Source organism: Mobula hypostoma, chromosome 4 (genome assembly GCF_963921235.1).
Source record: "Mobula hypostoma chromosome 4, sMobHyp1.1, whole genome shotgun sequence".
Lineage (NCBI taxonomy): Eukaryota > Metazoa > Chordata > Chondrichthyes > Myliobatiformes > Myliobatidae > Mobula > Mobula hypostoma.
In genome coordinates, this window is record NC_086100.1 from 151,205,261 (window position 1) to 151,222,323 (window position 17,063).

General features: G+C 39.6%; 1 protein-coding gene across 4 annotated transcripts in view; it reads right to left on the bottom strand.

The window, feature by feature from the left end:
• The window catches only part of hook3 (hook microtubule-tethering protein 3), a 108,442-nt gene that overhangs the window by 70,577 nt on the left and 20,802 nt on the right, over positions 1 to 17,063 (bottom strand). For all 4 annotated transcript variants that reach the window (XM_063046712.1, XM_063046713.1, XM_063046714.1 and 1 more), the window contains exons 2-6: positions 15,876 to 15,961; positions 14,561 to 14,633; positions 10,448 to 10,498; positions 6,700 to 6,832; positions 2,892 to 2,959 (exon numbers count right to left, since the gene is read on the bottom strand). In XM_063046712.1, the coding sequence (XP_062902782.1) occupies positions 2,892 to 2,959; positions 6,700 to 6,832; positions 10,448 to 10,498; positions 14,561 to 14,633; positions 15,876 to 15,961 (411 nt within the window). The remainder of the gene's footprint in view (positions 1 to 2,891; positions 2,960 to 6,699; positions 6,833 to 10,447; positions 10,499 to 14,560; positions 14,634 to 15,875; positions 15,962 to 17,063) is intronic.

The window sequence follows — 17,063 nt, forward strand, 5'->3', positions numbered from 1 at the left end:
TTTGAAAAAGGAGGACATCACCTTTGTTCTGGAATGAAAAGACATCCTGAGACCAGATGTAACACAGACAAAATTGAGAGAAGGGGATGGTGTTTTTACAAGTAACAGGGTGGGAAGAGATACAGTCCAAGTAGCTGTGAGAGACTGTGGGTTTATAATAGACATCAGTAGATAAGCTGTCTCCATAGACAGAGACAAAGAGATCAAGAAAGGGGAGGGAGATGTCAAAAAATGGACCAGCAAAATATGAGGGCAGGGTGGAAGCTGGAGGCAAAGTTGATGAATTCGACAAGCTCTGCATGGGTGCAGGAAGCAGCACCAAAGTAGCATAGGAAAAGTGGGGGATGGACACCAGTGTAGGCTTGGAATATAGACTGTTCCACGTAGCCAACAAAAAGGCAGGCATAGCTGGGACCCATGTGTGTGCCCGTGGCTACAACTTTTGTTTGAAGGAAGTGGGATGAGCCAAAGGAGAAATTATTAAGAGTGAGAACAAGTTCCACCATACAGAGGACAGTGGTGGTAGAGGGGAACAGGTTGGGTCTGTTATCAAGAAAGAAGCAGAGAGCTTTATGACCCTCCTGATGGGGGATAGAGGTGCATAGGGACAGGATATCCATAGTGAAAATCAGATGATGGGGGCCAGGGAACTTGAAATCATTGAAAAGATCCAGAGTGCGTGAAGTGTCAAGGATGTAGGTAGGAAGGGACTGAACTAGAGGGGATAAAACAGAGTATGCAAATATGATTTCAGTGGGGCAGGAACAAGCTGAAACAATGGGTCTACCTGGACAAGCAGGTTTGTGGATCTTGGGTAGGAGGTAGAAACAGGATGTGTGGTGTGTGGGAACTATGAGGTTGGTGGCAGTGGGTGGGAAATCCCCAGAGCTAATAAGGTCAGTGATGGTGTGGGAGAGTATGGCCTGGTGCTCCTTACTGGGGTCCTGTTCGAGGGGTAAGAAAGAGGAGGTGTTAAGAGTTGTCACTGGGCCTCAGCAAGGTGGAGGTCAGTACGCTAGATTACTATAGAACCCCTCTCCCCTTATCTGCAGGTTTAATGGTGAGGTTCAGATTAGTACAGATGGAGTGGAGAGCAGAGCATTCAGAAGAGGTGAGGTTGGAATTGGAGGGAGGAGTGTTGAAGTTGAGACAGTTGATGTCCCATTGTTGGCAAAAAAAAAGATCCAGAGCAGGCAGAAGACCAAAGCAGAGTGTCCAGGAAGAGGAGGACAGTTGAAGGTGGGAGAAGGGGTCAGCGGTGCGAAGTGGAGAGTCCTTGCAAAAGAAGTAGGCTCAGAGACAGAGGCGGCAGAAGAAGAGCTCAGCATCACTCGCTGAGGTGTGGGCACAGGGGTACAAAAGTGAGGCCCTTACTGAGGTCAGAACGTTCTGCCTCAGAGAGGGGAAGTTCAGAGGGAATGGTGAAGACCCAGCATGAGTTGGGATCTCTATAAAATGAGGTCTTTTCAGAGTGTATCTTTCCTTTTATAAATATTAAACAGTCAAATTTTTGTGTAAAATGTAATTAATATTTAGTGCCTTTAGAATACAAAACCTCATTAGGTGTTTCACTAATTTAGAAAAGTCGTGAGATCTCAAAAAGAAGAAAAAGGTAGGAAGTTTGATGGAGAAGGGCAGTATGGGCTTATGCAACTAAAGGCACAGCTGCCAAATGGCAGAGCAAAGTGAAAGAAGTGCACAAATGTACAATAAATCAGAATCAAGATGTCCAAAATGTTCTAGATGGGGCTAAAGGTGCCGCATCACAGAAGATTAAGGCAATGGGGTCTAAATTTAAGCAAATGTAAAGTCATGAAATCTGAAACTCAGCAGCCTGTATGGGATAAATAGTTTTAACTGAGATGATACATACAGGGTGAAAGGTAGAAAAGTGGTCAGTAGTGTAATGAAATAACTAAAATGGAAACAAAGATGCTTACCCAAGTTCTCATGAAAAGTTATTGACGTGTCAGTTTTTGTTTCTCTTTCCCAAACCATTGCCTGGTTTTGTTTCAAATTTCCAAAACCACAGTATTTTGTATTTGCATTAAAGTAATTGACTGATGTGATAATGGCACCTAAGATAGATGCAGTGGAAGATAAAGGAGGCAAGAAATACAGAGAGTAAAGTAGGGTAATCTCCGTAATAGAAATATACAAACAGAAGCTAAACTCTGCTGAAGATGACTTAGAGACTGCAAAGTCTGGATTTTATATTTGAATGGAAAGTGGTTCTGTGCAAAGGGGTGTGTTGCCAATAACAAAGAAGAAAATGGCATGGAGAAGGAAGGAAAACAAACACAAAGCTAGGAATTATATTGCCATGATAGAACAGTTAATAGGAGAAACAAGTTACACCAGTCCATTGATTAATGTAAGAGAAACTTCATGGAGGGAATACTGTGGTTTGACTGGGTTAAGTGTAGAGAAGAAAGTGAGAAATTTTGTACTAGACTTTATTTTTGCTTGGGATTTTGGTTGAAGTATTTTGATCACACAAGCAGAGACTTAAATAGGAAGTTACAATACAGCTAGGTATGGATCTATGAGGTGCTAATACGTTCAAGGACAGAAAGAAGACACTAGAAATAAAACTGAAGTTTGCAAGGCCAGAAGAGTCTGGGGAGTTTTGATAATATTGACAGTTTTAAAAGTCAGGATTTGGTTCCCAAGAGGAGATCACAATATACAATTAGTACAGTGATCAAGTTAAATATTTTCAGATCTTCAGTTGAAAGTACATTTTCAGCTTTTTAAGGACAACATTGAGTCTATAGCCAAAAATTTCCTCTGATGGTATTTAAATTCAATCGCCTTCAACACAACAAAAAGGAGTGTAGCATAGCAAAAGAAAGTATTTTAAAAGTAGGTGACATGCAAGTACAACATACCTCCTGAATGGCTGCCATGACAACATGCTGAACAGATTCTTCCATCATCATGATTGTTTGTATTTGTTCTGAAAAAACATTGAATTTGTGCTGTTTAACTGGATGTAATCATGATATACAATTATATGTTATAAGTAACAAAACTTTTCCTCATGTATTGAGTCTAATGAATCAGTGAATATCTACAATCATGCACTTGAACAATTTTTTGGTGTAAGAAAGAATATGAAGAAAAATGCCCCTTTTGAAGACAGTTCATTAGATTTTAAAAAACTAATTTCCTGTATTTTTGAATTGGTAACTTTCAATCTTAAACAACCTTTCATGAGACGGCCTAGCAAATACAAAATTCAAGATGTTTTCAACTTTTTCTGTGCTAGGCATGATACGTATCTTGAAAATGGTGACAGATGCGACACATAATGGTGATAAAAGGAAAACAATGTTTTTCATGCAGCATGAAAATCTAAACAAAAATGCTGGAAATACTGAGCAGATTTGGCAGCATCTGTTGGGAAAAGAAACAATAACATTTCAGGTCAAAGACACTTCATCAAAACAGAGGATCTTCAACTGCTGCAGCATTTTCCTTTGGTGTATACAGATTATCAGGATATCAAGGACCCCGAGAACCTGCTAGTTTCAGACTCCAAGTTAAAACCTACAAAGTAGGCTGATGCCCTTAAGCTATATTGAGAATGTCCCAATGGTCCGTTAGAATAAATATTAGAGCAGAACTCCAGTAACTCTGAAATTATTGGGTGGATTTTGCACATTTTCCCTGTGGTAACAAGTTTCCACCGGGTGCTCTGGTTTCCTCACACATCCTATAGATGTGCTGATGGGTTAACTGGCTTTTGGAAATTGCCTCTAGTGTAAGCAGATGGCAGGAGAACTGGGGAGAGATGATGAGCATCAAAACAGAATAGATTACACTGAAATGAGTGGGGTAACAAGAGTGCACTAACAGCCAACATCCATTTGATCACTGAATGGCTTCCTTCTACGTCATAACAAAAATGAGAGCATGAGAACTATTTTACTTGCCTTTAATTAGCTGCACGTTTCATTCAATATTCTAATATTCTGGTGAAAAGCCCTCCATCAGCAGTAATTTTCATAATAATGCACGTAAATGGCTAATAACCTAATTGGTAATTAGCCATTTACCTGTATTACTATGAAAATTACCGCAGCATAAAATATCATATTTGACCAATTCCAGCAGCACTGAGGATGCAAGTCAAAGAAAAGGTACTGTTGCTTAAAATTAGCTGATGGGGAAATTATGTATGAATTATGTAATTTCACATAGAGGTTTTCAGCCCATTGTGCTTGCTTTCTTCAAGCAATTCATACATCTCATTCCCCTGCCTTCTTCCTCTATGCTTTAACTTTTTTGGCTGATAACTATACTTACTCATTTCAAACTCTTATCTATCAGTTTCCCCAAACTCTTTCCTTTGATCCTCTTCAGTTTATGAGCTGCTGATAAACTATATTTTTAAGATTTAGTTTGTTTCGCTTTAATGATGACAGTAAATAAGCAATGATAATCCTCATAATCAATGATCAATCAGCAGAAAATCTTGAGGAGATAAGGCTTGCTGTTTGAAGTACAGATATAGCTGCACCATATGCTGCAACCAAAAGTAGGCATGTTATGTGAGATGCATTATGGCACTACATTCTTAATTGCTGGGAGCAACATGGACCTAGAGCTAACCAATTGCCAGTTAATCAAAGATCCAAATGTAGTAAAGGCCTAATGGTAGTAACGCAGCCATGTGTGATTTGCAAGTTGGTATGATCGATACATAAAGATAAGACAGAGTTTGTTTCTGCAATATTTCTTGATAAATACAACTGTCTTAAACAGGCCTTTAGCTTGATGACATGATTAGCCAAAGTAGCCAAAACTACTAAAAAATGCTATCTAGATTTTTAATCAGCTCTCTCATTCCCATATTCAGAATTTTTCTCATTACAAGTTCTTATTCCTTATTCATTCTCATCCTGTTTGCTGTCCCCATCTCCCTTATGTGTCCTTCAATTATCAATTCCATGTTCTTCTTTGAAAACTGAGCCAAAATACTTAACTGGTAAGACTGCCGTTTCTCAACTTACAAAAGAAATTTCTTTTCATGTCTTAAGTGGCCCAACTCATCCTTAGTTTTATTCATATATTTACAAAGCCCTTCACTATGTCCCAAAGACTTGTTGTCTTAGTACCTTCTTTATACATTTCCTACATATAGCTTATTCTTTCACATTGTTCATTTTAAACATTTTCATCTAAATAAAAAATATCAACAGTCAACATGGATTTGTGCGTGGAAGGTCATGTTTGACAAATCTTATTGAAATTTTTTATGAGGTTACTAAGAAAGTTGACGAGCGTAAAGCGGTGGATATTGTCTATATGGACTTCAGTGAGGCCTTTGACAAGGTTCCACACGGAAGGCTAGTTAGGAAGGTTCAATCATTAGGCATTAATATGGAAGTAGTAAAATGGATTCAGCAGTGGCTAGATGGGAGACAACAGAGAGTAGTGGTGGATAACCGTGTGTCAGATTGAAGGACGGTGTGTAGCGGTGTGCCTCAAGGATCTGTACCGGTGTGCCTCAAGGATCTCTACCGGGTCCAATACTGTTCATAATATATATTCATGATCTGGATGATGGGGTGGTAAGTTGGATTAGTAAGTGTGCAGATGATACTAAGATAGGTGGTGTTGTGGATGATGAGGTAGGTTTTCAAAACATGCAGAGAGATTTAGGACAGTTAGAAAAGTGGGCTGAAAGATGGCAGATGGAGTTTAATGCTGGTAAGTGTGAGGTGCTACATTTTGGTAGAACTAATCAAAACAGGACATACATGGTAAATGGTAGGGCATTAAAGAATGCTTTAGAACAGAGGGATCTAGGAATAATGGTGCATAGTTCCCTGAAGATGGAATCTCATGTGGATAGGGTGGTGAAGAAAGCTTTTGGTTTGCTGGCCTTTATTAATCAGAGCATTGAGTATAGGAATTGGGATGTAATGTTGAATTTGTATAAGGCATTGGTAAGGCCAAATCTAGAGTATTGTGTACAGTTCCGGTCACCGAATTATAGGAAAGACGTCAATAAAATTGAGAGAGTACAGAGGAGGTTTACTAAAATGTTGCCTGGGTTTCATCTCCTAAGTTACAGAGACAGGTTGAACATGTTAGGTCTTTATTCTTTAGAGCGTAGAAGGTTAAGGGGGGACTTGATAGAGGTATTTAAAATTATGAGGGGGATAGATAGAGTTGAGATGGATAGGCTTTTTCCATTGAGAGTAGGGGAGATTCAAACAAGAGGACATGAGTTGAGAGTTAAAGGGCAAAAGTTTAGGGGTAACATGAGGGGGAACTTCTTTACTCAGAGAGTGGTAGCTGTGTGGAATGAGCTTCCAGCAGAAGTGGTTGAGGCAGGTTCTATGTTGTTGTTTAAAGTTAAATTGGATAGATATATGGACAGGAAAGTTTTGGAGGATTATGGGCTGAGTGCAGGTCAGTGAGAATAGGATAGGGTAAGAGTTCGGCACAGTCTGAAAGGGCCGAGATGGCCTGTTTCCGTGCTGTAATTGTTATATGGTTATAGTATACTGCAATCTAAAGAAAGCACTTACACTAATAGGACATCATCATATCCTCAGGACATCCTAAAATATGTCACATTCAAAGTTTATTGCTGTGCAAGCACTGTAGCTAAACACAATGACCAATCTGCACTTAGAAAGGTCACTCAAGCATGATATTAAATTGTAATCTTGTGATTGTTACCTTGTTTCTGCTCACAGTTTACAGCACAGCCAAGAATGAGTTGTAACATTCGTCCAAGTTCTGCTGCATCTGAGTGTTCTCCAATCAAATTAACATCCGGCAGAGGGAAATCAGTAATTTGTTGCCCCAGCACCTATTAAAAAAAATTAAGACAAAATTTAACATCATTTATGTCTACTGGTATAAATTCCTACTGGCACTTGGGATAACATTAGAATTAAAAACACACTACAGAATGCAATCAATGTGAAACTATACTATAGTGTTTGTCTTAAACATGTTTCCAGAAGTGAAATATATTGGAAAACAAATTAAATAGCTTTACTTATTTTTCCATTTAAATCGTTCTGGTCATTTGTAACTCTGTTGAAATGTGTACAGTGCACTCATTAAGATGTCCAGGATCAATTTCAGACTGAAGGTATTTCCTTAAACTACCCAGCGAAAATCCAAATATAACACCCAAATATGCAATATTTGTATTTTATTCATAAGTATTTCAATTCTCACGATCTCTGGAGAAAATAATTCTTCAAAATTCCGAGGAATTGGGCTGTCCTCGGTTTGGGTTTGTGAGCAGTACACATGTACAAGCATCACATAAGATCATAAGGCGGCCATCTGGTCCATCACGCCTGCTCCACCATTCAATAAAATCATGGCTCATCTGACCGTGAACTCAGCTCCACCTACCTGCCTTTTCCTCATAATCCTCAAATCCTCTGCTATGCAAAAACTTAGCTAACTATATTTTAAATATATTTAATCAGGTTGCCTCTAATGGTTCCTTGGGCAGAGAATTCCAGATTCACAACTCTCTGGGAAAAGTGGTTTCATCTCATCTCTTCCTTCAATCTATTCCAGCCTCTATCATTTCTACCCCTTTCATAATTTGATGTTTCTAAAAGTTCCCCTACCATTCTTCTGAATTCCATCGAATATAGTCCCAGGTAACCGGAATCAACCCAGAGAACAGCCTCCAAAGCCAGTATATCTTGCCTCAAATAAGGGGACCAGTACTGCAGACAGGTGCAGTTCACCAGTACCCTGTACAGTTACGGTATTACCACCCAGTTCTTAAATTCAGTCCATTTAGCAATAAAGGCCAACATTCCATTCGCCTTCCTGATAACATGATGCGCCTGCAAACCAACCTTTTACCATGCATGCCCAAGTCCCTCTATACAACTGCATGCTGCAATCTTTCACATTTTAAATAATAATCTGATCTTCTACTTGTCCTTCCAAAGTGGATTAGCTCGCATTAACCAGCATTGTACTCCCTCTGCCATACCTTTTCCTACTCATTTAACCTATATACTGTACATAAATCTGCAGACTCTCTGCATTTCCACTCAACCTAGTGTCATAAGAAAACTTAGATATGCTGCACTCAGCCCAGCTCAGACCTCTCGGCTCACCAAAGACTGTCAGTCAGAGAAACACCCATTTATCCCAAATCTTTGCCTTCTATTGCCTAACTAATCCTTTACCTCCAATTCCATGCATCATTTTCTTATGGATGTCTTTTATGCAGCACCTTATTGAATACCTTCTGGAAATTCAAGTATACTATATGCACCTGTTCTTCTCTATCTACAGTGCCCATTATATCCTCAAAGAACTCCAGTAAGTTTGTGAAACAGGACCTGCCCCTCGTGAATACATGCTGAGTCGGCCTGATGGACCATTTCTATCCATACGTCTCATTATTTCTTCCTTAATGATAACTTCAAGCATTTTCCTGACTATAGCTGTAAAGCTGTCTGGCTTATCATTACCCATCTTTTGCCTACATCCATAGTTCATGGTCATTTCATGGCCCATTTACACCTTCCTAATTTCTTATTTTAATTCTCTCCAGCATCCTTTACATATGCATATGTTGGACTTAACCCAACAAATTATTTTTTTTTCCTTTTCCACTAAACTTACGAAGTCTCTTGCTACAATCTGCTGGAAGAACTCAGCAAGCCGGGTAACATCTGTAGGGTGGGGAGGCAAGAATTGTCAACATTCTGGGTCCAGATCCCTGTAGATGATACAGGATTGCCATCCGAGACATTAATAATTCCCCTCTTCCCACTAATGTCGCTATCAGGTGTAGATTCACTCAAAAGCAACTGCTCCTAATCTGCTCGCCACAGTTCCAGCCTACTATTATTATAATCCAGTTTCCCCCAAAAATGGAACCCCTGCCCCCACCCCATAGGTACAGTCTTATCTTTATCCATAATTATCTTAACACTAAAGAGTTATGATCACTTTCCTTACGTGCTCAGCCAAAATTTTGATCACTGATCAGGCTCACTTCCCAGTACAAATTCTAGGATGGTCCCTTTCTAAAAGGCCATTACTAATCCCTCCAACTACTGACAAAAATGGCAAGGAACAACCTTGCTTTGCCTGCTCAACCTCACTGTGCAGAGGAGTCTCCTTTGTCAAAGCCTCTGAACTTTGAACTCAAGAGCACTTTAGCCTCAGAAACAGCCTCTCTCAAAGTGGCTACTCCACTACAGCTGCGACGACCTCAGAGAAACAATCATATACCTCATGTTTCCATCATTCTTGCTCACTGGTCAAACAGGTACTGTTGGTCCTTGTTCTATCATGGTAGAAAACTTCACCACATGGTAAAAGACAACTTATCTCAGAAGTAATTTTGTTCAATCAGATCAAATCTATTATACTTACCAAAAGGTTTTTGTTATTTTAAATGTAAAGAAAACACTAAACTTTGTTATCTTATCTTAAAATCAAAGTTGGTTCTTGAGGGAAAATATTAATTCAATTGGCAAAGTAATACGTAAAAAGTTAATTCTGTAAAATTAATTTCGGTTTCTATTTCTGAGTTTTGGGCCCCCATTGACAAAACTGAGGAAGGGTTTTGGCCTAAAACGTCGACAATACTCTTTTCCATAGATGCTGCCTGGCCTGCTGAGTTCGTTCCAGCGTTCTGTGTGTACTTATTGTCCCTCCTAGGTTTCCTGACAGTAACATGGAGACGCAGTGAGACAGGCAGATTACAAAGAATAACAAGGACTTCATCTCATAAACTACAGTGGATTAAAAAAAAACTACTTTCTGCAATAGAAAATATGTATCTGCCTGGGCAGTGACATCAACACTAAATTGTTTAAAACTACAGATCCGGATTTTCAAATACATATGTAAACATAAGTCATAATCATATGGAAATTGCAATAAAAAACACACAGTAGATTGTCGACATGGGCATCTAAATAGAGTGCACAGAACTGTAATCCATTTAAAATGATGGAAGATTATTTAGGCTTTCTTTGGTACTTGATTATATAATGAGGGGAACATTCAGCATTTATTTACTTCCATACTGTATGATACATATAGACTGCAAACTTAAAAACAGCAATTGTTGCTATGGTAGGGTGAAGATTCAGTTCACATAGCATCAACAACCTCACTGATGACTGGAAAAAATAGGGTGCAAGAGGTCATATGGTGCTGTAATCGCAGAAGATCTCAGAAAACAGCATAACCAGAGAGCTACAAGCTTAGTGACATCCATCCATTATAAATAGTTTCACTCTGCAAATAACAACAATGGAATAAAAATTCACTAATACACATACCAAAGGACATTTGAAATTTTAGATGGCTCTTACATTATAGCTAGCCATTTTCTACAGATTATAGAATCTCACAATTTAAACTTTCTATTTGTAGTGTTCATTCTTAAACTTTATTAATGAGAAGCAAATCACCTCACCTCATGATAATAATCCAGAATCCCTTTCAAAATTTTCTTCAAATTGCTAACCTGTAAAGAAAAGTTTCAATATGCTATAACAAAGAAGAATGATATATTAACACTTCAAGCTTCATAAGCAATTCTCTTTTTGTACAGGTGGGGGCCAGCAAAGTGGGGAAACAAATCTGGACTGACCACAATATCAAATACATATGGATATGGGCAAAAGGAGGGAGGGATATTTAAAATCTGACTAAGTGGTGCTTTAACAACAACCTCTTGCCCAATGTCAGTAAGACCAAGGAGCTAATAATTGACTTCAGGAGGAAGAAACCAGAGTCCATGAGCCAGTCCTCATCGGAGGATCAGAGTTGGAGAGGGTCAGCAACTTTAAATTCCTTAGTGTTATGATTTTAGAGGACCTGTCCTGGGCCCAGCATGTAAGTGAAATTACAAAGAAAGCATCGTAGTGTTCCACTTCCTCAGGAGTTTGCGAAAATTTGGCATGACAACTAAAACTTTGACAAACTTCTATGGATGTGTGGTGGAGAGTATATTGACTGGCTGCATCACAGTCTGGTATGGAAATACCAATGCTCTTGAATGGAAAATCTTACAAAAATAGTGGATAAGGCCCAGTACATCACAGGTAAAGCCCTCTCCCACCATCTACATGAAAAGCAGAAAAGCAGCATCCATCATTAGAGACCCCCACCAACAAGGACGTGCTCTCTTTTCGCTGCCATGAGGAAGGTAGTACAGAATCATCAGGACTCACACCACAAGGTTCAGGAATAGTTATTACCCCTCAACTATCAATCTCTTGAACCAAAGGGGACAACTACTCAACTTCACCTCACCATTGAAATGTTCCCACAACCAATGGATTCACTTTCAAGGACTCTTCATCTCATGTTCTCGATATACAGTCAGCCCTCCTTATCCGCGAGGGATGGTTCGGGACCCCTCGTGGATACCAAAAAACGTGGATGCTCAAGTTCCTTATTCAACCTGTCTATAAGTGTGGTGGGCCTTAGGACCCAGCGGAACCACGGACCTTATTTAACTTGACTCAGTGCAGTGGGCATTAGGACCCGACAGCGGAGCTCTGAATCCGCAGCGTTTCTGTTCACGAAAATAATCACAATTGAAGATAAAGTGGAAATAATAAAGTGATCGGAAAGAGGTGAAACGCCATCGGTCATTGGAAAAGTGTTAGGCTACAGTCAGTCAACAATCGGAACAATTTTAAAGGATAAAATGAGAAAATCCCTGCCCCGATGAAAGCTACAATTATTACTAAGCAACGCAGTGGTTTAATTACTGAGTTTTGGGGTTTTGGGTTTTTGATCCTCCACATCAACCCGGCAGGGATGGACAGCGCGCTCGGGAGCAACCTGCCACTGGATCGAACTCGGGAATTTTCATTCCCGAGCCCAGCACTGAAACATACGTTTCTTAAGTGTTTTATATGCATAGAAAGGTAAAATATATACTATACACTAAGACAAACGTTTGACTGACTCTAAATAATACCGGATGTACCTGTTCCGACTTACTTAGTAAGAGAACTTACGGTTTTTTTTCGATCCCGATCCACGATAACCTATGCAAATCCTCCCGTACACTTTAAATCATCTCTAGATTACTTATCGTACCTAATACAATGTAAATGCTATGTAAAATAGTTGTTATACTGCATTGTTTAGGGAATAATGACAAGAAAAAAAGTCTGTACATGTTCGAACAAGTGCTGGAAGAGCACTTCCGGGTTTTCTCGATTCGCAGTTGGTTGAACTCGCGCATGCGGAACTCGCAGATAAGGAGGGCCGACTGTATATTGCTTATTTATTAATTATTATTTCTTTTTTAATTTGCATAGTTTGTGTCTTTTGCACACTTAATGCACGCCCAAGTTGGTGCGGTCTTTATCACTGACTCTATTATGTTTATTATTCTGTGATCTCTGTCTCGGAGCCGATGTTAGGCAGTCTTTAAAGAGAGTGAACCCTTGTAAGGCAGGAGGTCCTGATGGGGTACTGCTAAGGCTCTGAAAACATATGCCAACCAACTGGCAGGAGTATTCAAGGGCATTTTTAACCTCTCACTGCTCTGGGCAGAAGTTCCCACTTGCTTCAAAAAGGCAACAATTATACCAGTGCCTAAGAAGAATAATGTGAGCTGCCTTAATGACTATCACCTGGCAGCACTCACATCTACAGTGACTAAATGCTTTGAGAGGTTGGTCATGACTAGATTGAACTCCTGTCTCAGCAAGGACCTGGACCCAATGCAATTTGCCAATCGCCACAATAGGTCAACAGAAGATGTAAACTCAATGGCTCTTCACACGGCTTTAGACCACCTGGACAACACAAACACCTACGTCAGGATGCTGTTCATTGACTATAGCTCAGCATTTAATATCATCATTCTCACAATCCTGACTGAGAAGTTACAGAACCTGGGCCTCTGTACCTCCCTCTGCAATTGGATCCTTGACTTTCTAACCGGAAGACCACAATCCGTGCAGATATGGTGATAGCATCTTCTTCTCACTGACGATCAACAGTGATGCACCTTAGAGGAGTGTGCTTAGCCCACTGCTCTACTTTCTATATACCCATGACCCTGTGGCTAGGCATGACTCAAATACCATCTATAAATTAGCTGATAATACAAACATTGTTGGTAGAACCTCAGATGGTGACGAGAGGGCATACAGGAGCGAGATATGCCAACTAGTGGAGTGGTGCCTGGCACTCAACGTCAGTAAGATGAAAAAGCTGATTGTGGTCTTCAGGAAGGGTAAGACGAAAGAACACATACCAATCCTCGTAGAGGGATCAGAAGTGGAGAGAGTGAGCAGTCTGAAGTTCCTGGGTGTCAAGATCTCTGAGGAGCTAACCTGGTCCCAACATATCAATGCAGTTATAAAGGCAAGACAGTGACTATACTTCATTAGGAGTTTGAAGAGATTTGGTATGTCAAAAATATGCTCAAGAACATCTATAGATGTATTGTGGAAAGCATTCTGACAGGCTGCATCACTGTCTGGTATGGGGGGGGGGGGGAAACTACTGCATAGCACCAAAAGAAGCTGCAGAATATTGTAAATTTAGTTGGCTCCATCTTGGGTAATAGCGTACAAAGTACACAGAACATTTTCAAGGAGTGGCATCTCAGAAAGGCAGCGTCCATTATTAAAAATCTTCAGCATGCAGGGGGCATGCCCTTTTCTCACTGTTACCATTAGGTAGCAGGTACAGAAGCCTGAAGGCACACACTCAGCGTTTCAGGAAACCCTTCTTCCCCTCTGCCATATGATTCCTAAATGGACATTGAACCCTTGAACACTACCTCACTTTTTTTTAATATATATTATTTCTGTTATTTGCATGATTTTTAATCTATTCAATATACGTATACCGTAATTGATTTACTTTTTTTTTCTGGCAACATACATCAAAGTTGCTGGTGAACGCAGCAGGCCAAGCAGCATCTATAGGAAGAGGCGTAGTCGACGTTTCAGGCCTTCATGACGAAGGGTCTCGGCCTGAAACGTCGACTGCGCCTCTTCCTATAGATGCTGCTTGGCCTGCTGTGTTCACCAGCAACTTTGATGTATGTTGCTTGAATTTCCAGCATCTGCAGAATTCCTGTTGTTTACTTTTTTTTTTCTTCTATATTATGTATTGCGTTGAACTGCTGCCGCTAAGTCAACAATTTCACACCTGCAGGTGATAATAAGCCTGTTTCTGATTCAGATTTATTGACTACATCTGCAAAAAAATGAATCTCAGGATTGCCTATGGTGATATATGTACTTTGAACTTTGAAGTAGCATCAAGGTTATTCCTTGCACTGAAGCTTCACAAAGAATGTAAATGAAATTTCTTGGGTATCAAGTAATGATCCGGTGACTTTCTTTGGACTCAAATAACATTAGTTATTGCTTAACAAGTCATGGATTGTATAACAAGGTTTCAGACTTCACTGCTCTGAAACTGCTAGCAAGCTAAAAGGCAATAGCTTTCAAGGGATTTAAATCACTTTTTCCTGTGGGCCTTATGCTCCAGTGTGTCTTAAAGTTGTCTCAGTTAGCTTCAAAAGAAACAAATGCTAACAAACCTTTAGTCGCCAGTTCTCCCCCACTTCTGTCTTGATACGATTTATCCAGGTATCATCAAACCATGATTGATCTCTGTCAATTTAAAAGACATTTTCAACGTGCTGAATAACTTGAAAAATGTAAAATAGTACTTCTTCATTCCAATTGTAACACAAACATTACCTGCATTCACATTCATTTAGTGTCATATTCAAGCAGCCAAACTTAAGAACTAAAGTCAGAGGCTAAAAATATTGTTATGATATAAAAGTCTCACAGTACAAGATGAGCAAATCCAGATAACCTTATGGTCTCCATTACTGTAAGGAAATGAAGACACACCACGTAATTAATAATAATATTAAGTATTTTATTGATCCTGAGTGGGAAATTATTTTGCTACAGCAGCAACATTTAAAAACACACTTAGCAATAACAATATATTAACTAATAATTAAGTACAGAATACACATAATAATAATTTACTAATGTGCAATACGGTGCAACAATAATGTAGTAGGCAGCTGTCGATCCCAGGGGATCATGGGTTTGCGCCTCTGCTGGTCTGTGGCCTCTCCAGGACGCAAGCCTGAGCAGGAAGATTTGAAGAACTGGCTGTTGCCCATGCAGCGGGTTCCCCCTCTCCCACGTCACTGATGTAGTTCAAGGGAAAGGCAAGGGATACATCTTGGCACCAGTGTCATCATAGAGGTTGCCAGAGTGAAGTTGTAAACAACATTAAACTGCCTTAGGGACACCAGCTCTGGATTTCTTCCTCAGGGTTTACTTCTGAAGCCTTTCCCACGGGTGGGCACGGCCATAAGGCAGTGGAGGTTTAAAATCAGAGTTTTCCTTCTCCTAGGTGGGCTGCCATCCAAGGCTGACAAACCCCACCTGCCCAAAGCAACTGGTTTTGAGACACCAGTGGTCTGACTTTGCTCCTTCTCTTGTCAGTAGAAACAGTTCTGTTGGGCCTACTAACTAAGCCACACGTGAAGGCCAAGAGTTGAACTTGGCTATCAGAGGCTGTACAAAATAATAAAACAGAGTCTATTGTACTATGATGTGTGTTCTCCTGTCGCTCAGATATGAACTGTTGTATATGCTTATTACATTTACCATCATGTTAGATTTGAAATTCAGTTACAGAAGTGATTACATAATATGAGAACAAACAAAATACTTACCTTGAAGTGAGGATTTCTCATTATGCAATTCAATACATCTTAAAGAGTTGCAATTGTTTTATGCAATATTACCCATTTAACTTGTACTTGCTGATAGCTTGAGAAGTCTGGTACAAATTGAAAAGATGAAATATGTTTTCAAACTTACATTTTCTGTAGAACCTGTGCCATCACAACTCCACTTGTTAAATCATCTACTTTCTTGCATGGCACCTGCAGACCAAATGTCTGAATCTAAAACGCAAAGAATAGAAACTCTTAACGATTATCCATTTTTCTTGCTTACTTTTAATATTCAAAATAATACAATTTCTTTATTTCCTAACTTACTGACACATTATTTCTAACATCAACAAATAAACATTCTACAATTACTATTTGGTTTTCCTTTATGAAGTTGACATAATTTTCCAAATGTTTTAATCCACGGAGAGGGTGTCAAAGAGTATGTAAAATATTTAAAAGAAGCAGGATTTTGAGTAGTAACAATTTTCATGTTGTCTTTGTATAAACCCATGAGATAATTCATAAAGCCATATAACATTGTATGAGTCGTATAATCTGATGCAAATTACCATGCTCTGTCCTAACTTTGAAGTGTCAACTTTTCCTGTTGTCCTGTATCCTCATGATACAGCTTATCTGGACCTGGAGACTTGCCTTCTACATTCCAACTACGTTAATGCCCTAATCACTTCTCTTCTTGGCTTACACATGGCCCTCTTTTCCTTCAAATCTATTGTCATCGGACTACAACACAGATCAGTCCTTGAGCTCTCCTTCCCTGATCATTATATTTCTAACCTCATTTTCTTCTCAAGAGGTGAATTATGTTGTCCCTCACAAATATGTGCCCATCTGTTTCATTGCGTCATATTTGAATCCTTCGAATCAAAATCTTGAACCTAGTCATAGTGACATTAGGACCACGTGTCCTTTGTTTCACAGAGTCCTGGTTAACCCCTTCCGTACTGGATGCAGCGATCCAGATTGATGGGTTTACTATACACCATCAGGAAGGATCAATAGAGTCTCTCAAAAGCAGAAGCGGAGAAGTATGCCTCATGATCAACTCTTCTTGGTGCACAACTATATCAGTGCTGTCCCAATTCTGCTCACCAGACCTGGACTATCTAGCAGTAAAGTGCCGTTCTTTTTACCTACCACGGGAGTTCTCTGGGGTCATTTTATATTCCACCTCAGGCCAATGTCAAGCAGACTTTAGATGATCTGAGCAATGGGATCAATGTGCACGAAACAGTGCACCCTAACGCCTTCACCATCGTTTTGGGAGATTTTAACTAGGCCAGTCTGAAAAAAATCACTGAGCAATTAC